The following is a 20,286-nucleotide window of genomic DNA, read 5'->3' as shown; positions in this document are numbered from 1 at the left end:
AAGGATAAGCATGTTATCTTATATTTGGTTTAAAATGAAAAAAAGTTAAATATGTTGTTTGCGTATTTCTTAAGAAGCCAGAGATAAGTATTTTTAAAGTTTGAATTAGAGACATTGGAATTTTTTATCTTTTTTCACAGTGTGAATTCAGAGTTTGAGCCATGGTGTTATAATACGATTATGTGATATGAATACAATCTCCTGCAATGTTCTCTCTCTTCCAGAGCTATCAGTTAAGACTGTGAGCCGCATGGAAAAGGACTATTTCATTTTTTGGTTTTCATCTGGTGTAGTCTTTTAAATGATAGATGTAAACTTTACTCTGGCAGAGACCTCAGTTTAAACATACCCACCTCCTCCAAGTAAAAAAAAAAAAAAAAATCAATAAACTACGGAGTCTTGTTTTTAAAATGTCATCATGCTGGCAGAATAAGTTCTTGGCTTGAAATCAGAAAAATTTAGATTTTTTTTCCTCTAAAATTGCAACTACATGTTTATTTTTTATTTTTATTTTTTTAAACTTTTTTTAAAAAATTTTTATTTATTTATGATAGTCACAGAGAGAGAGGGAGAGAGGCAGAGACATAGGCAGGGGGAGAAGCAGGCTCCATGCACTGGGAGCCCGATGTGGAATTTGATCCCGGGTCTCCAGGATCACGCCCCGGGCCAAAGGCAGGCGCTAAACCGCTGCGTCATCCAGGGATCCCAATGTTTATTTTTTTTCTTCTTAATCCTCCAAAAGAAAGCCATCTTCTCTGCACCACCCAGTTAGAAGATATATCTCTTTGCCTTTAGTGACTGTAAAACTAGATACCTATGCAGTGTGTGCAGTGACACAATAGAAGGTGGTAGTGGTATGAGGTGGAAAGATAAAGTCCTAGTGGTGCAAGTACATTCACCAGGTAGAGTTGTAATGTTTAAAGATAGCAAAGCAAGAGAGAACATTTCTCTCTGTCTTTGATAGAGAAACAGTATTTGTGGTGAATTGAGAATTAAGTGACAAGCACCAAACTGAATCTAGAAGTTACTGTTTTGGCTTCCTAAAATTTTCCCACACCGTTTTACAACTCTTGACAAGTTTTTCCTTTTAGCTTTACCTTCCTATATGACAGAGATTCTTTCACTATCCCTCCTTACTGAGGTTTTTTTTTTTTTTTTTTTTTTTTAATAGAAACTCTTAGACTTCTGTATCATAGAGGTGTTTTATTTCCTCTTTCCATTTTGATCCGCTTATCTATATAGCTACCCTAAGGACTTTGCTGTCAGAAATGTGGGCATTTCATACATTTGGGAGGGTCAGCGCTGAAAGGGCATTTAATTAAAAATAACTATACTGTGTTTCTTTATCTCAGAGTACTATTAATCCTGTAGATGCAATATATCAACCTAGTCCCTTGGAACCTGTGATCAACACAATGCCCACCCAGACTGTCTTACCTCCAGGTATGGTATTTGCAAAAATATTTCAGATTAATTGATTAGAAAAAGCTTAATTTGTACAGCTGTCATAGTAATCTTGAAGGGCTTGTTTTTGTTTTTTAATAAGTAAAAGAAGTCACAAAGTGGTACAGCAAAAAATGAATTAGGAAAAGGTGATAATATTTTTGGTATTGAGGTTTTTTTAAATGCAGTGAAATAACTTTTGATTTTCAAAGTGATATGGAAGGAAAACTAATACTTGAATTAGCTGGTGGGACACAATCGTATGACCCAGCATTTGTGCTACGAAGGAAAGCTTAATCTACCTTGGTCTACTTGAAGGTGATCCGGGAACTTTATATTTTGGGGTATTTTTTATAACTATGAAGAATACAAATGGTTTCTTCATGGTGGACTCTAAGGTAATAGAAGGACAGGATGACATTTGTGATGCCTGCCTATTAGATAGACGTGTATTTTTAAGTATAGAGTGATCAATAGTATTTTAACTAGCAAATGAAGGCTTAGGGACAATACCCATGTAACCAGTTCTTCTTACCTTTTGTTGTATCCAGCATCTCTGTTTTTTCAATGATGTGGTTAAGTCAGAAATTGTAATGAAAAAATGCCTTTAAAAATATGTAAAAGTACATGAAATCCTTTTGTGAATTTGGATTCATTAAGAAAATGAGCTTAATGTTTTGTGGGGCTAAAGAAGTACTACTGCCCTATTTTATTTTATTTCTTTAGATTTATTTATTTAGAGAGAGCGTGCGCACGCGCATGTGTGTACGAGCGGGAGAGGGAAAGAATCTCAGGCAGACTCCCTGCTGAGTGCAGAGCCTTATGCAGGGCTCAATCCCACGACCCTGAGACCAGACCTGAGCCGACATTGAGTCAGCCACTCAACTGCCTAAGCCACCCTGGCGCCCCATGTACCCTATTTTAAAATGATTTTATGTGGTTTGATGCTTAGAAAGACTTTATCATCAGAAGTGTTTGCTGATTTTTTTTTTCAAAGATTTTATTCATGAGAGACCGAGAAAGAGAGGGAGGCAGAGACACAGGCAGAGGGAGAAGCAGACTACATGCAGGGAGCCCGACGTGGTACTCGATGCTGGGTCTCCAGGATAGTGCCATGGGCTGAAGGTGGCGCTAAATCGCTGAGCCCCCCCACCCCTCCCCCCCGTGTTTACTAATTTTATAGAGTATTTTTATTGAGATTTTGGCTGCTGTGATTAGTCTTATTTATTTATTTATTTATTTATTTATTTATTTATTTATTTATTTATTAATTAATGATAGTTACACAGAGAGAGAGAGGCAGAGACATAGGCAGAGGGAGAAGCAGGCTCCATGCACCGGGAGCCCGATGTGGGATTCGATCCCGGGTCTCCAGGATCGCACCCTGGGCCAAAGGTAGGCGCTAAACCGCAGCGCCACCCAGGGATCCCGATTAGTCTCTTGATATCCTGCCTAATGTCTTACTACCTGGTAGCATATCACCATTGAGTTTAAAGGGGATGGAAGGTCAGGAAGGAGTAGCATGGAACTTGACTGACTTAATGGAAGACAGTTTCAAAAATTACTGATCTTTAGAATTTTGAATTCCATACAATTGCAGTTAACACGCATGTATTTGGCTTTTTCTCTTAACTTCTTTTGTATGTTCAAATCTTCTAGAACCTGCTCAGTTGTGTAAGTCAGAGCAACGCCCATCCTCCCTACCAGTTGGACCTGTCTTAGCTACCTTGGGACATCATCAGACTCCAACACCCAATAGTACAGGTACAGATTTGTGTAATTTCTTTAATTCTCATAACTCATTAACATTTAAGATTTGTGTGTGATGACTGATGGAAAAAAGGGTGAAATGTGTTGTATATTTGTGATGGAGATACCATAATTTTACCATTACAGTTCTATACTTTGTGGATAGAGCCAGAAGCTCTAGTAATAATTACATTTTAAATAAAATATTGCAGAATATTGTTTACCTTAGGAAAAGATTTATTTTAAGATCTTATTGGCTTTTTAAAGAATTTTGCTTGAGTCAGACCTGTATACTTTATTATTGTAAAGAAATCAGTACAAAAGTGTAGAGAACAAAGCTGAAAGTCTCCTTTATTTTCCCTCTCATTTGCATGTGTTTACATGTATTTTCATGTACATATGTACGTATATACCTATATTGTTTTTTTTTTTTACTTAAAAACTTCACTTATTTTAAAGATTTTGTTTGTTTATTTATTTATTTATTTATTTATTTATTTGAGAAAGAGAGCACGAGCAGGAGGAGGGGCAGAAAGAGAAGCAGACTCCCTGATGAGCAGGGAGCCCACAGTGAGGCTCAGTCTCAGGACCCTGGGATCATGACCTGAGCAGAAAGCAGCTGCTTAACCCAACTGAGCCACCCAGGTGTCCCCCAAGTCTTTTCTTGAGTATATATATATAGTTAGCAATGTGACATTAGTTTCATGTGACAACTTAGTGATTTGACAAGTGTATATATTATGCTATGTTCTCCCAAGTGTGTTGCTACCATCTGTCCTGTTACGTCTCTGTCCCTGTTACAGTATTATTGACTGCATTCCCTATGCTATGCCTTTTATTCCTGTGACTTATTCAATCCATAACTGGAATTCTGTATTTCCCTCTCCCTTTCATCTGTTTTGCTCAACCCTCCACCTGTCTCCTGTCTGGCAACCATCATTTTGTTGTCTGTATTATATGTCTGATTCTGCCTTTTGTTTGTTTATTTGTGGGGGGTGTTGGGTTTTTTCCCCCACTTATGAGTGGAATCATGTGGTATTTATCTTAGTTAGACTTATTTCATTTAGCATAATAACCCTCTAGGTTCATCCATGTTGTCTCAAATGGCACAATCTCATCCTTTTTTATAACTCTGTAATATTCTCTCTGTGTGTATACACACCACATCTTTCTTTTTTCACCTGTTGATGGACCCTTAGGTTGCTTCCATATCTTGGCTATTGTACATAATGCTGCAGTAGGTATAGAGGTGTGTGTATCTTTTGGATTAGTGTTTCCAGCACTTGTTATCACTTGTCATTTTGACTTGTTACTACTTGCCATTCTGTCTGGTATAAGGTGAAATCTCATTGTGGTTTTGATTTGCATTTCACTGACTCATGAGAGATGTTTGTTGACCATCTGTATGACTTCTTTGGAAAAATGTTAGTCCTCTGCCCCTTTTTAAATCAGATTATTTGTTCCTTTGGTATTGAGTCGTGTAAGTTCTTTATATTTTTGGATATTAACCCCTTATTAGATACGTCATTTGCAAATATCTTCTCCTAGTCAGTACAGTGTCTTTTTGTTTTGTCAATAGTTTCCTTCACTGTGCAAAAGAGGTTTTTTTTTTGATGTAGTCCCAATAGTTTATTTTTGCTTTTGTTTGCCTTTCCTCAGGAGACTTATCTAGAAAAAATGTGCTGCAGCCAATGTCAGAGAAATTCCTGCCTGTTCTCTCTCCTAGGATTTTTATGCTTGAAAGTCTCACATTTAGGTCTTCAATTCATTTTTGAGTGTATTTTTGTGTATAGTATTAGTCAGTGGTCCGATTTTATTCTTTTTGCATGCAGCTGTCCAGTTTTCCCGGCACCATTTATTGAAGAGACTGTCTTTTACCCATTGTGTATGTTCTTGCCTCTTTTGTCATGGAATAATTGACTCCATAATCATGGATCCATTTTGGGGATCTCTATTCTGTTCCACTGATCTGTATGTCTGTTTTTGTGCCAGTACCATACTGTTTTGATCACTACAGCTTTGTAGTATATATTGAAATCTGATATTGTAATGTAAGTGGAGGTATTCCACTTTATTCTTCTTTCCCAGGACTGCTTTGGCTATTTGGGGTTTTCTGTGGTTCTCTACAAATTTTAGAATTATTCGTTCCAGTTTTGTGAAAATATATTGTGTATTCTTATTGTTTTAACCTGAGTGACATCATGTGTTTCTATGTTTTTCTTTTTGCATTTAACAGAACATTTAGACTGCTTTCTGTGTTTATACCATTAGGTCTACAGTGTTCTTTTTGTGGCTGCCAGTGCACATATGACCTGTTTCTCTGCTTTTTTTTGTTTGTTTTGTTTTGTTTTGTTTTTTTGTTTCTCTGCTTATAGACATTTAGGTTGTTTCCTGTATTTTCCTATTACAAGCAGTACTTCAGTGAATATCCTTGTACAGCCACTTTTGGCACATATATATTTTTTAAGGTTAGATTTATCATTCTTTCATATTTTTTGTCATAAGCAAAAAGAAATACTTCATCTTAATTTTATTCTGTTTATTTAGACTTATGATCTTTATTTTTTCTGTAATTTACAGGGATGCTATCAGTGTTTGTATTAGATACTGATTAGTTTTCATTGAGATACCTGTTGAACCAAATTCAAAGGAGAATTTAGTGCTTTTGTCCCTATTATACCTTGGGGAAGTAGGAGATAAGCCCCTGTTTGTTCCTCCACAGATTTACTTCTTGGACAAGACTTTCCCTCTGTAATAATGAAAAATTACCTTGTGACATTAGCCCATTTTGAAATTTGAGTTGGTAAAGATGCTGATGCTGTTACTTTACATAAGAAAAATATTACTTTTCTTTAATATTAAACAGCATGGGCTTCTGAATTTAGAAAGAAAGCAAAAATAGCTCTTATTTGAAGGTCTTCGGAACATGCTGATAAGCAATTTGCATAATAAGGCTGAAATGTTTGACTTTTTTTCTGTATTTCATTACTTGTATCACCTTTTGTTCATTTTAAAAACAGTACCTGTGTTTTGTGTGTGTGTGTGTGTGTGTGTGTGTGTTTTGTTTTTTAAGAAAGGATACTCCATGGGCACCTTGGAGGCTCAGTTGGTTAAGCGTCCAACTCTTGATTTCAGCTCGAGTCGTGATCCTCAGGGTCTTGAGATGGAGCTCATGTAGTGACTGTGGAGCTTGCTTAAGATTATCTCTCTCCCTATCCTTCTCCCTCTTTCTTTCTCTCTCTCTCTCTCTCAAAGAAAAAAAGGATATTCTGGTTTCTTTTCAGATTGTATAAATCTCTCACTTTTTACTAAAAGGATTATGTCAGTTTGGAAACACAGCCAAAATTGTCTATTTGGAGATACATAAAATTAGTTACAAACTTTGAAAAAGTGAGCCCTCTTTCTGTGTACATTTAGGATAATTATATATATTTTTTAAACTTTTATTTATTTATGATAGGCACACAGTGAGAGAGAGAGAGAGGCAGAGACACAGGCAGAGGGAGAAGCAGGCTCCATGCACCGGGAGCCTGATGTGGGATTCGATCCCGGATATCCAGGACCGCGCCCTGGGCCAAAGGCAGGCGCTAAACCGCTGCGCCACCCAGGGATCCCTAGGATAATTATAATAAGTAATTTAGAATATAAATTATTTCAGATTTTTTAAATACAGCATTTTTGAGTAGGTAAATTTAAAGACGTTTTAGAAATGAAATTAACATATGATTTATGTCTTAATTTTTCAACCTAATTTCATCATCTTCACTTTTAACTTTCTAATATAAAAAAGAAATAAGGTAACAACTGAGAAAAATAATATTGTTTGTTCTTATAAGGATAACTCAAAAAAAAAAAAAAGGATAACTCAATTCTTTTGTTTGCAATTCCCAAACACATTTTCTTTTTGGACAGATTTTCAGTTGTGTGATCACCTGGAGTGTTTGCATGTTACTTTTCATTTTTGATTCCTGGATGGTTTGGAGGCTTTCTTAAAATACCTGTTTCAGCAAGAGAAAGCCTCTTTCCCATCTTACTGCCACTATTGCAGGGGGCCAAGGGGCGGGGGAGGAATTTAGAGTCATTTGCTAAGATGAACTATTTTTGGAATTTCCACAGTAAGATTACCTTTTTTGGTGGCAGACTTTTTCTGTTATGTTTTTAAAATATCTTTGTGAACTAGGCAACTAAATGTGGCAGGTGGATGTGCTTTTTCTCTAATTATTGAACCATAGACACAAGGGTGGGCTAAAAATCCATGGGTGACTCTGGATTTGTTTTTCAAATTTTAAAAATTATTTTAAAAAATGTATTCATGAGAGAGAGAGAGAGAGGTAGAGACATAGGTAGACAGAAGCAGGCTCCCTGTGAGGAGCCTGTTGCAGGACTCGATCCCAGGACCCTGGGATCACAACCTGAGCCAAAGGCAGACGCTCAACCACTGAGCCACCCAGACGTTCCTCGTTTTTGTTTTTCTTTTAAAGATTTTATTTATGCATGCATATATGTACGTGTGAGAGAAATCACAAATGGGGAGGAGGGGCCGAAGGAGAAGCAGACTGCCAGCTGAGCAGACAGCCTTGATGTGGGACTTGATCCCAGGTCCTAGGATCATGACCTGAGCTCAAGGTGGACGCTCAATCAACTGAGCCACCCAGGCACCCCTCTAGGATTCATTTTTATTGCTGCTGTTTCTCAACTTCTAGGACTATGGCCTTGGCTTTTAGACTGTCAGCATTGACCTAATTAAATCTAACCTCTGCCAGGCATCTGTAGGAGTTAAGCTCAAATTGCTTGAGAGTTGTAGATGCTCTGTAAATTCTTGTTGAATTACTCTCAGTAGTCTTCCATTGTTTGATACTTTGTTCTTTTCTTTTTTTTTTTTAATTCTTGAGAGACACAGCTGGATAGAAAGGCAGAGACATAGGCTGAGGGAGAAGCAGACTCCCTGCGGGAAGTCTGATGTGGGACCCGATCCCGGATTCCGGGATCAAGCCCTGGGCCAAAAGCAGACGCTCAACCGCTGGGCCACCCAGGTGTCCCATTGTTTGATACTTTTATTGTTTTATTTTGTTACTAGACCATGGATCATGATCACAGAGATTAGCTAGTAGTCTTCTTTCTGTGGCTCTCTCTGTTCATTTCAGTTTCCTTAGACTACTTAGGTACAGAAACATGTTCTTCCTGCTTCTTTCCTTTTCCACATTCTTCCCGTGGTAGACCTCTGTTTTCCTCTGCTCCTGAGCCCCAGACACCTGACTTTAATTTAGGTAGAAAAGGAGTTTGGCATATGTGTGGTGCTTTCGTGTTTTAATGTGACAGCTGAAACATAATGACTAATGTGAATGTGTGATGTGATATCCTGGGCAATATTTTAACATTCATGTGGTCTTTGATATTCTTTCCATTGTGCATTCTCAATGTGTCGCTACTGCATTTTTAAAATATCTGGATCCTACAGTATAAAATAGGAATCCCGGCTTTCCCCTGATACTGTATTTGTTGTGGGACTTTTGACCCCAGCACTCAAACACTGTGATTATAATCAAAAGAGTTCCCTTTCTAATTATAGATCATTATAGAATGGGAACATATCAGTTCTTCATTTAAAAGTCTGTGTCCCATTCTATGACATGATTTGCCTTTTTCTATGTCTAGTTTAAATGTTGATTTTCTTTACAAAGGGTGTAAAGACTTCTACCAACTTAATTTTTCTTGATTTTAGAAAAGTCTGTTTTGACCCCATCTCCATGAATTTTTTCCCCTTTATTACCAACATTGTCTCTTAATTTAAGGTATTTTCATTTCCTAGGCAGTGGGCACTCACCACCTAGTAGCAGTTTGACTTCTCCAAGCCATGTCAACTTGTCTCCAAACACTGTCCCTGAGTTCTCTTATTCTAGCAGTGAAGATGAATTCTATGATGCTGATGAATTCCACCAAAGTGGCTCATCCCCAAAGCGCTTAATAGAGTAAGTAAATGAACTCTGTGTATTTAAATGGCTCTTGATTTTAAAAATCTGATTTTGAGACTGGTGTGAATGATGCACTCGTTAAGCGTCTTTTGTGATTGACTTACTGAGCAAATCCAGTTCTATGAGAATTGTGATTTTACTTTTGACTTCATTCAAATAGAGTAAGTTAGCATCAGCTAAAGTAATATGCCAGTATTGTTCATTGAACTCCTGGCATTATTTCTGTAGCGCTAAAATTAGCAGAGGTTCAAGTAAGCAAGAAAGCTAGGAAGTATTGTACAAGTAAGAGGGCACCAATATTTGTTTTATATTAGAGTGGAGATAACACCTGTAAGCTAGGCATTATACTAGTGGAGGAATGATCCAGAGGTGAAAAAAGACCCAGTTTCTGCCTTCAGGGAACTTGCTGTTTATTGGGAGAACAAACAGACATTAATAATCCAATGGCATACAGGCTAAGCCCAGAAAGCCATGGGAGTATTTTGGAGTCCTTAGAAGTGAGGGAAGGATTCACAGAGGAGGGAGGGGGTGTGATCCTAAGTAAGAATATGAGTAAGGAGAAGGAACATGGTGGTAAGGAGGGAGAAGTGGAAATGTTTTCTTGAAGTTAGAACCTTATTAAGGCAGGCCTATAGGCAAAGGGTGGGGAGTTGGGTTTCTTTGGGGGATCTGTAAGTTGTTAAGTTTGGCAGTAGCATAAGTTGTTAAAAAAAAAAAGATACAGAAGGGGTTGACGGGCAGGTCATCTAAGATTCTAGCCTTTTATGAATTTTGAACATTTTCTGACAAAAATTAGCAGTTGCTGGTCAGGTCTGCGTTTTAGAAAAATAGATTTGCCTAGGTATGTAGATTTGAATGAAGTGGAGCTGTGTTACAGGTAAGGAGATCAGCCTAAACCAGGTAGTAAATTGAGAAATGTTGATTAGACTTAGCTATGGTAATTGCACAGGAATGAGGGAAGCGTGTAGATTCCAGAGATACTAAGCAAGCAGATTTTGATAGATACCAATAATAGGTTTTCCTTCATTCAAAAATATTAGACCTGTTTTACACTATTGAAAAAGCTAGGTGTGTTCTATGCACAGACAAGGCTTTATATGTGTGAAGTCATTGACACGAGAGCTGATAAGCAAAATACACCCTACTGGTGTAGGTGTTGGTGTGGTTAAGCTTTTGGATTTTTTCGGAAAGAATAGGTTCTGAATCTGGTTTGCTTCAAAGGTGTGTGTCTTGGGGTACTTGGCTGGCTCAGTTGGTAGAGCATGCAACTAGATCCTCTGGGCTTTGAGTTCAAGCCCCACTCGAATGGATGTAGAAATTACTTTAAAAAATTTTTAAAGGGCAGCCCCAGTGGCGCAGCGATTTAGCGCCGCCTGCAGCACAGGACGTGATCCTGGAGACCCTGGATCGAGTCCCACATCAGGCTCTGTATGATGCCTGCTTCTCCCTCTGCCTGTGTCTCTGCCTCTCTCTCTCTGACTCTATGAATAAATAAATAAAATCTTTAAAAAAAAAATTTAAAAAGAAACAATGGTGGGTGATCTTGGTCAAGTTATTTAGCCTATGTAATATTCAGTTTCCTCATTTGTAAAATGAGGATAACAATGGTTTCTACTTCAAGGAGTCATTGTGAACATTTAAATGAGAATAATGTCATGGGGCAGCCCTGGTGGCTCAGAGGTTTAGCTCCGCCTTCAGCGCGGGGCCTGATCTTGAAGACCCAGGATCGAGTTCTGACCAGCCCCCATCCTGCTGCCCTGTAATACACAGAACCTGTAAGGCACAGCAGCCTCCCCACACCCCTGACAGCAACGACAAAGGTCAACCCAACAGGGCACCTCAAGGAAGCAGGACCAAGCCACTAATGCAGGCTGAGGGCCTGAAGCAGGCCTCACATTGTCCTATCCTCAGCGCAGCGCCAGGTGAGGGGTGAAGAGCCCTCCTGACGTGAGGAACAAGGGCTACCACCCAAGTGAGAGGAGGTAGGATGGCAACAGCCCCACCCCGCTTCCCAGGAAAGGAGATCTCTGAGCCATAGGTCCACAGCACGTGGGCCTGAGCCCACCATCTCTCGTGGAGAGCCCACCTCCACCACTTCAGGCTCCATCTGCACTCTCCCCAAGTGCTGCGCCTCAGGCCTTGGCTGGCCTCTGCTCCTACAGACGTCCATCCTCAGGCTGGGTCACCCCTCCACACAAGGGCACCTGAGGGAGCCCAGAGCCCACTTCCCACTCAATCCAGCCTTTGACCGTGGTTACCTTTTTGCTCTCAGAAAGCTTGAGGGGTTTGCTTCCCTCTGAAGCTTCGGGACAAGCATCATCAGTGCTCTCATCTTTGCTGTCTTCCTCCTTGCCCTCCTGTTTTGGGGACTCTTCATAAACCCCGTCCTCATCTTCTGTGGACTTCACCTCTGGAGGCTCTGACATCACAGAAACCACTTCATTCCAGAGGACCTGCTTCATGTCCTTGATTTTTTCCTTCCCCTCCTCCATTTCTGTTAGATCACCTAAATCCGTGTCCCACGTCAGGCTCCCTGCATGGAGCCTGCTTCTCCCTCTCGCCTGTGTCTCTGCCTCTCTCTCTCTCTCTCTCTTTCTCTCTCATGAATAAATAAATAAAATCTTAAAAAAAAGAACTTAAAAAAAAGAATAATGTCACTCAAGTGCTTAATAAAGTATTTGGCATGTAATCACTCAAATATATAGAAAGTAAATTAATGTTTATTTGCTTTAATGTTACTGTGTTGTAGAGATAGTTGGCTTAATTTTTGTTGGGTATTTTTTCCAACTCTGCTGCTTTTTCAGGAGTTGGTATATTGTTATAGCTTGGAGTTTGCTTTGTACGACAATGCAAATTTGGGAATGATTTTATGTGAGTTTGTAAGCCCCGTACCATCAGCCACCTAGTCCTTAGGCCTCAAATCTTGGTTTCTTTTAGTGAGAAATACTGTGTGGGACTCTAGTTTTCTTAAGCGTACACATGAACTGAGAAATATAGTATTCCTATATATGGATCATAACTGCTCAAAATCTCAAAACTTGTAAGGAGAATAATGACTGGTTCAGGAAGTTTTGTGTCTTAGTGGATCAAATTTAGTTTTTGAATGTGGGGGGAGAATGAAATATCTGTGACTTGGGTGTGATACAGTATCTGTTAAGACAGGAGACTAAAGGAAGAGGAATTTGAACCCACAATTCAAGACCAGTTTAGCCCAAAGGCTTGGTTTAGCATCTTGGTTTCTTAATGATATATGTGGGAAAATAAACTATTGAGAAACTGTTATTAGCAGTTTGCTAATAGAAATAGCACTTTATTTATTTTTTAAGGATTTTGTTTATTCATAAGAGACTCCGAGAGAGAGGCAGAGACACAGGCAGAGGGAGAAGGGGGCTCCCTGCAGGGAGTCCGATGTGGGACTTGATCCCAGGACCCCGAGATCATGACTTGAGCCAAGACAGATGCTCAACCACTGAGCCACCGAGGTACCCCACGAATTTCAATTTAATTTTGTAAATTGTTTTTTTTATGACAGTGGGGTTAAAAGGAAATAAGCATTTGGAATCCAAAGTAAAGCTTATTTTTGATTTTTGATGTTTCCAAGCAAGTTTCCTTTGAATGGAATTAAGGATAGTATCTCACATTGAACTAGAGGACTCTGTTTTGATATTCAGTTGTACTTAAAGTTACAACTGAATATCAAAACAGAGTCCTCTATCGTCCAGAAGCATATAACTGTATACAGGAGAGCTTGTAGTATCTGGTTAGCTGCTGCTTCTTTTTTTTTTTTTTTCTTCTTTCTTTCTTTCTTTTTCTTTTCTTTCTTTCTTTCTCTTCATTCTTTTCTTTTCTTTTTTCTTTCTTCCTTCCTTCCTTCCTTCCTTCCTTCCTTCCTTCCTTCCTTCCTTCCTTCCTTCCTTCCTTCCTTCCTTCCTTTCTTTCTTTCTTTCTTTCTTTCTTTCTTTCTTTCTTTCTTTCTTTCTTTCTTTCCCTATTTATTTATTCATGAGAGACACACAGAGAGAGAGGCAGAGAGAGAAGCAGGCTCCATGCAGGAAGCCCAATGTGGGACTCGATCCCAGAACTCCAGGACCATGCCCTGGGCCGAAGGCAGGCGCTAAACCCCTGAGCCACCCAGGGATCCCTAGTTAGCTTCTTTTTAACATCAGAGTCTGGCCCCAGTTTCAAGGGGTTCTCCTGAAATTTTTATAAAATAGAAAATTTTATTACTGTACCTGTAACGGGCATGTCTACAAAGTCACCTATAGGCTCATAGGCTTTTTTCTTTTCTCCTTCTATTATAAGCTTCCTTCTCTGGGCTTTCCTGGTACCCATCCCATGACAAATACACAGTTGATGAACCTCCCATTTGAAAGGATCCAGGGTTAAATTCTATGTCCTGCTAACCCATTGGATTCCTTTTTTCCCCTCAGTTTTATGTTCTCCTTGTATGCCCTAATCTGGATTCCCAAACTGGTAGGGACTGCAGATGGTTTATTTGGCCATCAAGGTGTTTGTTGATTTGGGGGCAGGGTGTTGTTTTTTTAAATGGGCTTAAGTCCATTCAAATGGAGTGTGTTGACCCCGGGGCTGTATTCCTTACTACCTAGCCCAGTTCACGTATTTATGTTCTCTGCCTGACCTTGCTGGGCATTGAGCCTGTGACACCTGCTGGTCATCGGCTGCTACTACTTATTTTCGGACTCACAGCTCAAGTTTCTGTCTACTGTTTTTCTGTCTCTGTAGAAAGAGAACTGGAAAACTTAAGTCTTTCACTATGCACTTTCCGAAGACCTGTAGCAATGGCAGCTTCAATGTGAACTGTTAGTGAGCAGTGTGGCTGTACACGGTTATAAACTAGATGAAAGTCCGTGTTGGAAAGAACTTGTGCTTTGGAGCCAGACATGGATTTGAAATTGCTCCAGTACTTACCAGCCGCTGAGGCCAGTCACTGAGTATCTGAGCTGAGCATCCATGTGTGAAGAGAATAATACTGTGTAGGGTTTTTAGGGAGCTTAGATTGTTATGGAGATGAAAACACAGTGTTTGGCTCTTACCAAGGGGCTCAGTAAGACTTTGGATTCTGTTACTGTAATTCAGCTCAGCACTTCACATTTTTTGGTTTAGTTTATTTATGATATGATTACATACTATACAGGTTAGCCTGTTGCAGATAAAGCTTTCCTGTAAGCGTATTATTCTTATCAATGTTGCTCTTATTTTTTAATTAAATTCTTTAAATTTTTTGGTCCCGATTGCAATAAATTATGGAGAAATGAGGATCCCTTTTTTTTTTTTTTCATTTTGAGAGATTTTGAGCATTTCATTTGGCCCAGACATGGTTTCTTACCTGAGTAAAAAAGAAAAGCACAGCATAGATCTAACCTTTAGAATTGTATATAAAATAAGATACATATTTGAAAGGATTTGGGGTTTTTGATCTATTGATTTAAAATATTGATTCTAGGGGATCCCTGGGTGGCTCAGCGGTTTAGCATCTGCCTACAGCCAGGGGCATGATCCTGGAGACCTGGGATCAGGTCCCACATCGGGCTCCCTGCGTGGAGCCTGCTTCTCCCTCTGCCTGTGTCTCTGCCTCTTTCTGTCTCAAATAAATAAATAAATAAATAATAAATAAATAAATAAATAAATAAATCTATCTTAAAAAAATAAAATATTGATTCTATTTTGATGATGTATCAAAGAGCCACAAAACATTTTGAAAATAACTTTCATGCAGCTCTTTTATTTAATGATTTATTTAATTTGATTTCTCTTACCTAGGTCTTTTACTCATATTTTCCATTGGCTCTCAAAGCTGTGAGGTAGACATTAGTTCCAGTACCTTGTGATGTATACTACTAAATTATCAAAGAAGCAGTATTTAGTTACCTAAGGATTTTTGAAAAATAGATCAAAGAAAGTAAGTAACTAGGACAAACTACGTTTAAATTAGAATACACATTGTTCTAATACTGTAATATTAGAATGTTCTAACGTAGGCAGAGCACAGAGGATTGTTTGGGTAGTGCAGCTATACAATACTATAATGATGTATACTTCTCTACATTTATCAAAATTCATAGACTGTTGTACCACCAAGAGTGAACCCTAATGTGAACTGTGGACATCAAGTCAGAGAATGATGTACCAGTGTAGGTTCATTAGTTATTACAAGTGAGCACACTCTGGGGTGGGATGTTGATAATATGGGAGGGAAGTTGGGCATGTTTGCGGAAAGGAGCACATAGGAATTCTGTAGTTTCTACTCAGTTTTGCTGTGAAAAACTGCTCTAAAAATGAAGTTTATTAAATAAATCAAAAGGTAAGTAATTAGGGCAAACTGTGTTTAAATTAGAATATATAATATGCTTTGCATCCATAAATCTGTAACAAAAAACTGGTCATGTGTATACTATTTTATATATAATATCTGCAGTATGAAAAATTTGGTTTCTTTTTATATTTAATAAGTAAATTATATGACTTTGATTATTTTATTAATATACAACTAATTCTGGATAAGTTACAGTTATAAGTATAATAATAGAGGAAACTTTGTTTAGACCCTATTAATATTTTAACCAGCTCATAATTTCAGTTACCATAAATTTGCTTGTAAAAAATACCGTGCTTTTGTATTTTGTTATTTCAAATACAGTTTTTAAGTGACTGGAAATACTGTTAAATACCAGTGTGGGCTTTTATCAAAGGATCTCAAAAATACAGAGAAAACATCTTCTGAGACTAAGTATGACAGACTTGGCAATTTTTGAGGTTCTAGAAATTGTTGCAGAGAACTATATTTTTCTGTAAAGTAACGTGACAAGAAAATGAACTCTAGCTTTAAACTTAGATGCAGAAGCAAAAATCTTACTAATATTTGATGACCTTTTAGCATGATTTGGTTGAGCACACACTATGCAAAAAAAGTCTCGTAAAGCACGAGACAGGAAACCTAGTTCTCACACTTTACAGTTTCCAATCTCAGAAGAAGGGTTCGGAACTGTGTATGTGTGACCAGCTCACTGTCATTGATCGGCCTGTATTGGTTTCAGATAGCCTTGTAGGTTAATGCCTTACTCTGACTCTCAGTTGCTTAAGAAGGTGATTACTGGTTTTTCAGTTCATCCGGATCTGCCTCAGTCTTGACACACAGCAGCTCAGGAAATAGTCTGAAGCGCCCAGATACCACAGAGTCGCTTAATTCCTCCATGTCCAATGGAACAAGTGAAGCTGGTAAGTGACATTGGAGAATTTGACTCTTTTTCCTAAAAATATTTGTTTGAAAAAAAGATTTGTGACACTGGTAGCATCACAGGTTGGTCTGACTTAACACCAGTCTAAGCAGATCTGTTTTATTTTAGACCTTTTTGACTCACATGATGATAGAGATGATGAAGGGGAGGCAGGATCAGTAGAAGAGCACAAAAGTGTTATCATGCATCTCTTGTCACAGGTTAGGCTTGGAATGGATCTGACTAAGGTAAGAAACAAATTTGGCATTTGCTGTTAAGTCTTACTGTGTATGTGCGGGTTCTCGGTGATTGTGTAGTGAATGTGGCTTGAAAATGTAGCGTAATGACATAACTTCCGTTTATACATTTGTGGTTTAGTATATATGTAGATGAGTAAACTGAGAATTTTTACAAATGGGTGAAATACATGAAGCTAGAATTCATAGAAATAGTATATGTGGATAATATGAATTAAGTAAGATTTGGGTCTTACTGGGGTCTTATATTATGAATTAATTAATAATGTTGGGCCTGATTAGTAGTTTGGATAAAACCTAAAGCAGTGTGGTTTGTCCAGAATCAAAATGAGCAGAGTTCTGATCTTGAAGTTAGAGGACCTGTGTTTGCATCCTGCCTCTGCTATCACCAAACCATGTGACCTTGAGCACGTCTCTTCCTCTCTGATCTTTGCGTTTCTTATGCAAGATGGACATACAGTGTCCACCTCCCAGGGCTGTTAAGGATTGGAACGTGTAGCAAATGGGAGATTGTATGACAAACCTTGAGCCACTCAATTAGTTTAGTTTAAATGTTAATTTGATTTTAAACTTGGTTCTCTAAACAGAATGCCCTGTTAATTTAGGAGACTAGTGCATATAGGTGCCTATTGTATTTCCCTACCACTGTGCTAGAAACCTCATCCTTGCACTTAATTCTCCCCACAGCTCTGCAGAGGTGTTGTTAAAATTTTATGGATGAGGAAACTAAAACTCATAGAGACTGAGTAACTTGACTGGCAAAACAGATTCTGATATGATCTGTGATTTCAAAATTTGCAGTCTTTTTACTGCCAGCTCTTATCTTAAAGACTTGAGCTGCAGTCACTTAGATTGTTGCTCTATCTGGCTTTAGAAAGTTAATAAAATTTAGGATGCTCACTTCTGTTATGACCAGATCAACTCCAGTGCTAGATAGTCTTTGATACCTGTCGGCTTCACTCTGGTTTTGGATTTAGAGGGCTGTTGAGGAAAAAACTAATATATAATACTTTCTAATAAGTGTCTGTAATAAAACCTTTTTACCTCAAATCTAAATGAAAACAGAAACAGCAATAATTTGTGGAATCCAACATACTTGCCAGGAATGTTCTAGGTAAGAGAATATTTGCAGGAGTTTGTCCCAGAACTTTTTCCGTGATCATTAGATTGCATAATTGCTAGGTCAGAATTCTCACTTCAAATTTGTTTGTTAGAGCTTAATTTTAGATGTTGACATCTAAATATTTCTTTTCTGTATCTTCCACTGTGGTCAGTTTTGGTCTAATGGAAGACTCCTCAGAAGATAGCTTGAACAGTACTAAGTGTATTAGCTCCTATAATGAGAAAGCTAGAAGTAGAGTGGTTCTAGGATTGATTAATTCAATCAGTTGTGTGAGAAAGAAGCTAGGTTCCTTTTGTCACTTTGTTCTTCCATCCTTAGCATGTTGACTTTCACACTCAGGCTTGTCTCCTTGTCATTGCAAAATGGCTGTCACACTTCCAGTCTTCCCATCCTTAGGCAAATAATGTCAGGAGGCAGAAAAATAATTTTTCATGGATTTTGTTGTTGTTGTTGTTGGACATTCTTCTCCTGAAGTGGCCCGTCAGACTTCCAGCTGAATCTCATTGGCCAGAGCTATGCATGTCCCACGCCTAAGCCAGTCACTAGAAAGGGAGGTTAAATGATAGGAATAGATTAATCTGCATTCACCCCCTTGAGATCCAGGAGGACCCTGTGACTCTTACGGCAACCTATAGCCTCAACCTGAGCAGAATCAGAATTCTGTTACAAAGGTTGAAGCAGGAATGTGCACAGACAACCAAAAGTGTCTGCCACAATCAAGTGTGTAATCCTTGGCTCACATAATTTTCTCCGCCAGATAATCTATATTTGGTTCATAGCTATTGTATGTGCTTGTTATATTACGAAAGACATAATTCTTTTCTAACCAAAAATGTTAAAAATTAGCTATTTTAGAAATCTTTACTGGCACAAGTGGATGGCTGTGATCGCCAACAGATTCTGAAATCTCAATGCCATTATGTATTCCAAAGTATTGCAATAATGTCATAAATTTTTATCTCATTCTCCTATTTATAAAATGTATCTTTTCACTTCAGATACTTTCTAAAGTTATTTCCCAAATACTTTGTACTGTTTGGAAATACTACAGAGTCACATCTCATTTACCTTGCTTGGTCTTCAAAATAGTTCTAAGAAAGATATAAGCAGGACATATAATTATTCTCCTTTTACATAAACTTAGGTTATTTTCTAGGGCTGCCTCATACCTAAGTGGCGGCAAAGTAAGTACTGGAACCCAGGTTGAAGAAAACCTAGACCTGTTCCAGTTACTTGACATAATGGCATGTATAAGGGCTAGAAACATTGAAGATGATCTGTTTAATGAGAGTTCTCAAGAATTTTTTTAAGTAGAGAGGAAAAAAATCTTTCTTTTTTTTTTTTTTTCTGATTACATATAAAATTTTGGGTTTTGGCCATTTCTTCTTTTTGAATGACCTGTTCAGTTCTTTTGTTCATTTTTTCATTTTTTTCTGTTGGTAATAGTAATCTTTTTCTTGTTGATTTACAAGAGCTATTTATGTATTAAAAGTACTTATTCCTGGGGGGCCTGGGTGGTTTAGTCCTTTTAAGTGTTCAACTCTTGATTTTGGCTCAGATTATGATCTCAGGGTCATGAAATTGAGGCCCGTGTCCAGCTTTGCACTGTGGGTAGAGCCTGCTTGGGATTCTCTCTCCCTGTCCCACCGCCTCTCCCCCCCACCACCCCGTGCTCTCGTGTGCTCGTGTGCTCTCGCTTGTTCGCTCTCGCTCTTTCTCAATCAAAAAACAAAAAAAAAGGTACTTCTGTTTTGTTCTTCAGCATTCTTACTTGACAGTTTGTAGTTTCTTCAAGAGTAGTAAAAAATTGGTTGCACCAAGTCAGCACATAAGCTTACCCACCAGTCTAAACAGATTTACATTATGAACATACATAAGATGGAAACATACATAAGAAAATGTTTACTTAAAATGTACACTCTGGAGTTGGATTATAAACATTCTAAATGTTAGAGCCGTAGTGCCCTTTTCTAAGCTGTGTCATCCCATCAGCATCTCCTATAATCTTTATATACCCAGCCACAGTGGCCCCTGGGTCAGTCGCTGTTACACACGAGTTCCTGTCTCCATGTCTTGTTTCCTGCCATGTCCATGTCTTGTTCTTCTGTTTTCTCCTCTGTTGCAGTCATACTCTTATCTAACGCTTTTCTCTAGTTCCACCTCAGTGAATCATTTCCCAGCTCTGCCCTCATTCTGGTCCACCAGCAGAGCATGATCTTTCCCTCTCCTGAACTTCCAGGATGCTTTGAACGTCTTGTATGTTTGTCACATTCCACCTAAGTTGGTTTTTTTTGAGATTTAATTTATTTCTTTGGAGAGAGGGAGGAGGGACAAAAACGGAGGGAGAGGAAAGGGAAAGAACCTCAAGCAGGCTCTTTGCTGAGTGCGGAACCTGATGCAAGGCTTGGTCCTGAGATGATGACCTGAGGTGAAACCAAGAGTCAGACGCTTAACTGATTAAGCCACCCAGGTGCCCCAACACTCCACCTAAAATTTAAATACTTGTA

The 20,286-nt window shown here is 38.5% G+C and overlaps 1 protein-coding gene across 8 annotated transcripts in view; it reads left to right on the top strand.

The window, feature by feature from the left end:
- OSBPL9 (oxysterol binding protein like 9) overlaps window positions 1-20,286 on the top strand; it is a 161,602-nt gene that overhangs the window by 130,649 nt on the left and 10,667 nt on the right. For all 8 annotated transcript variants that reach the window (XM_077844936.1, XM_077844935.1, XM_077844932.1 and 5 more), the window contains 5 exons: window positions 1,353-1,443; window positions 3,103-3,207; window positions 9,002-9,161; window positions 16,288-16,400; window positions 16,529-16,647. In XM_077844936.1, the coding sequence (XP_077701062.1) occupies window positions 1,353-1,443; window positions 3,103-3,207; window positions 9,002-9,161; window positions 16,288-16,400; window positions 16,529-16,647 (588 nt within the window). The remainder of the gene's footprint in view (window positions 1-1,352; window positions 1,444-3,102; window positions 3,208-9,001; window positions 9,162-16,287; window positions 16,401-16,528; window positions 16,648-20,286) is intronic.

The sequence above is a fragment of the Canis aureus genome, chromosome 13 (assembly GCF_053574225.1).
Source record: "Canis aureus isolate CA01 chromosome 13, VMU_Caureus_v.1.0, whole genome shotgun sequence".
Lineage (NCBI taxonomy): Eukaryota > Metazoa > Chordata > Mammalia > Carnivora > Canidae > Canis > Canis aureus.
This window is presented reverse-complemented; position numbering and strand designations above follow the sequence as displayed.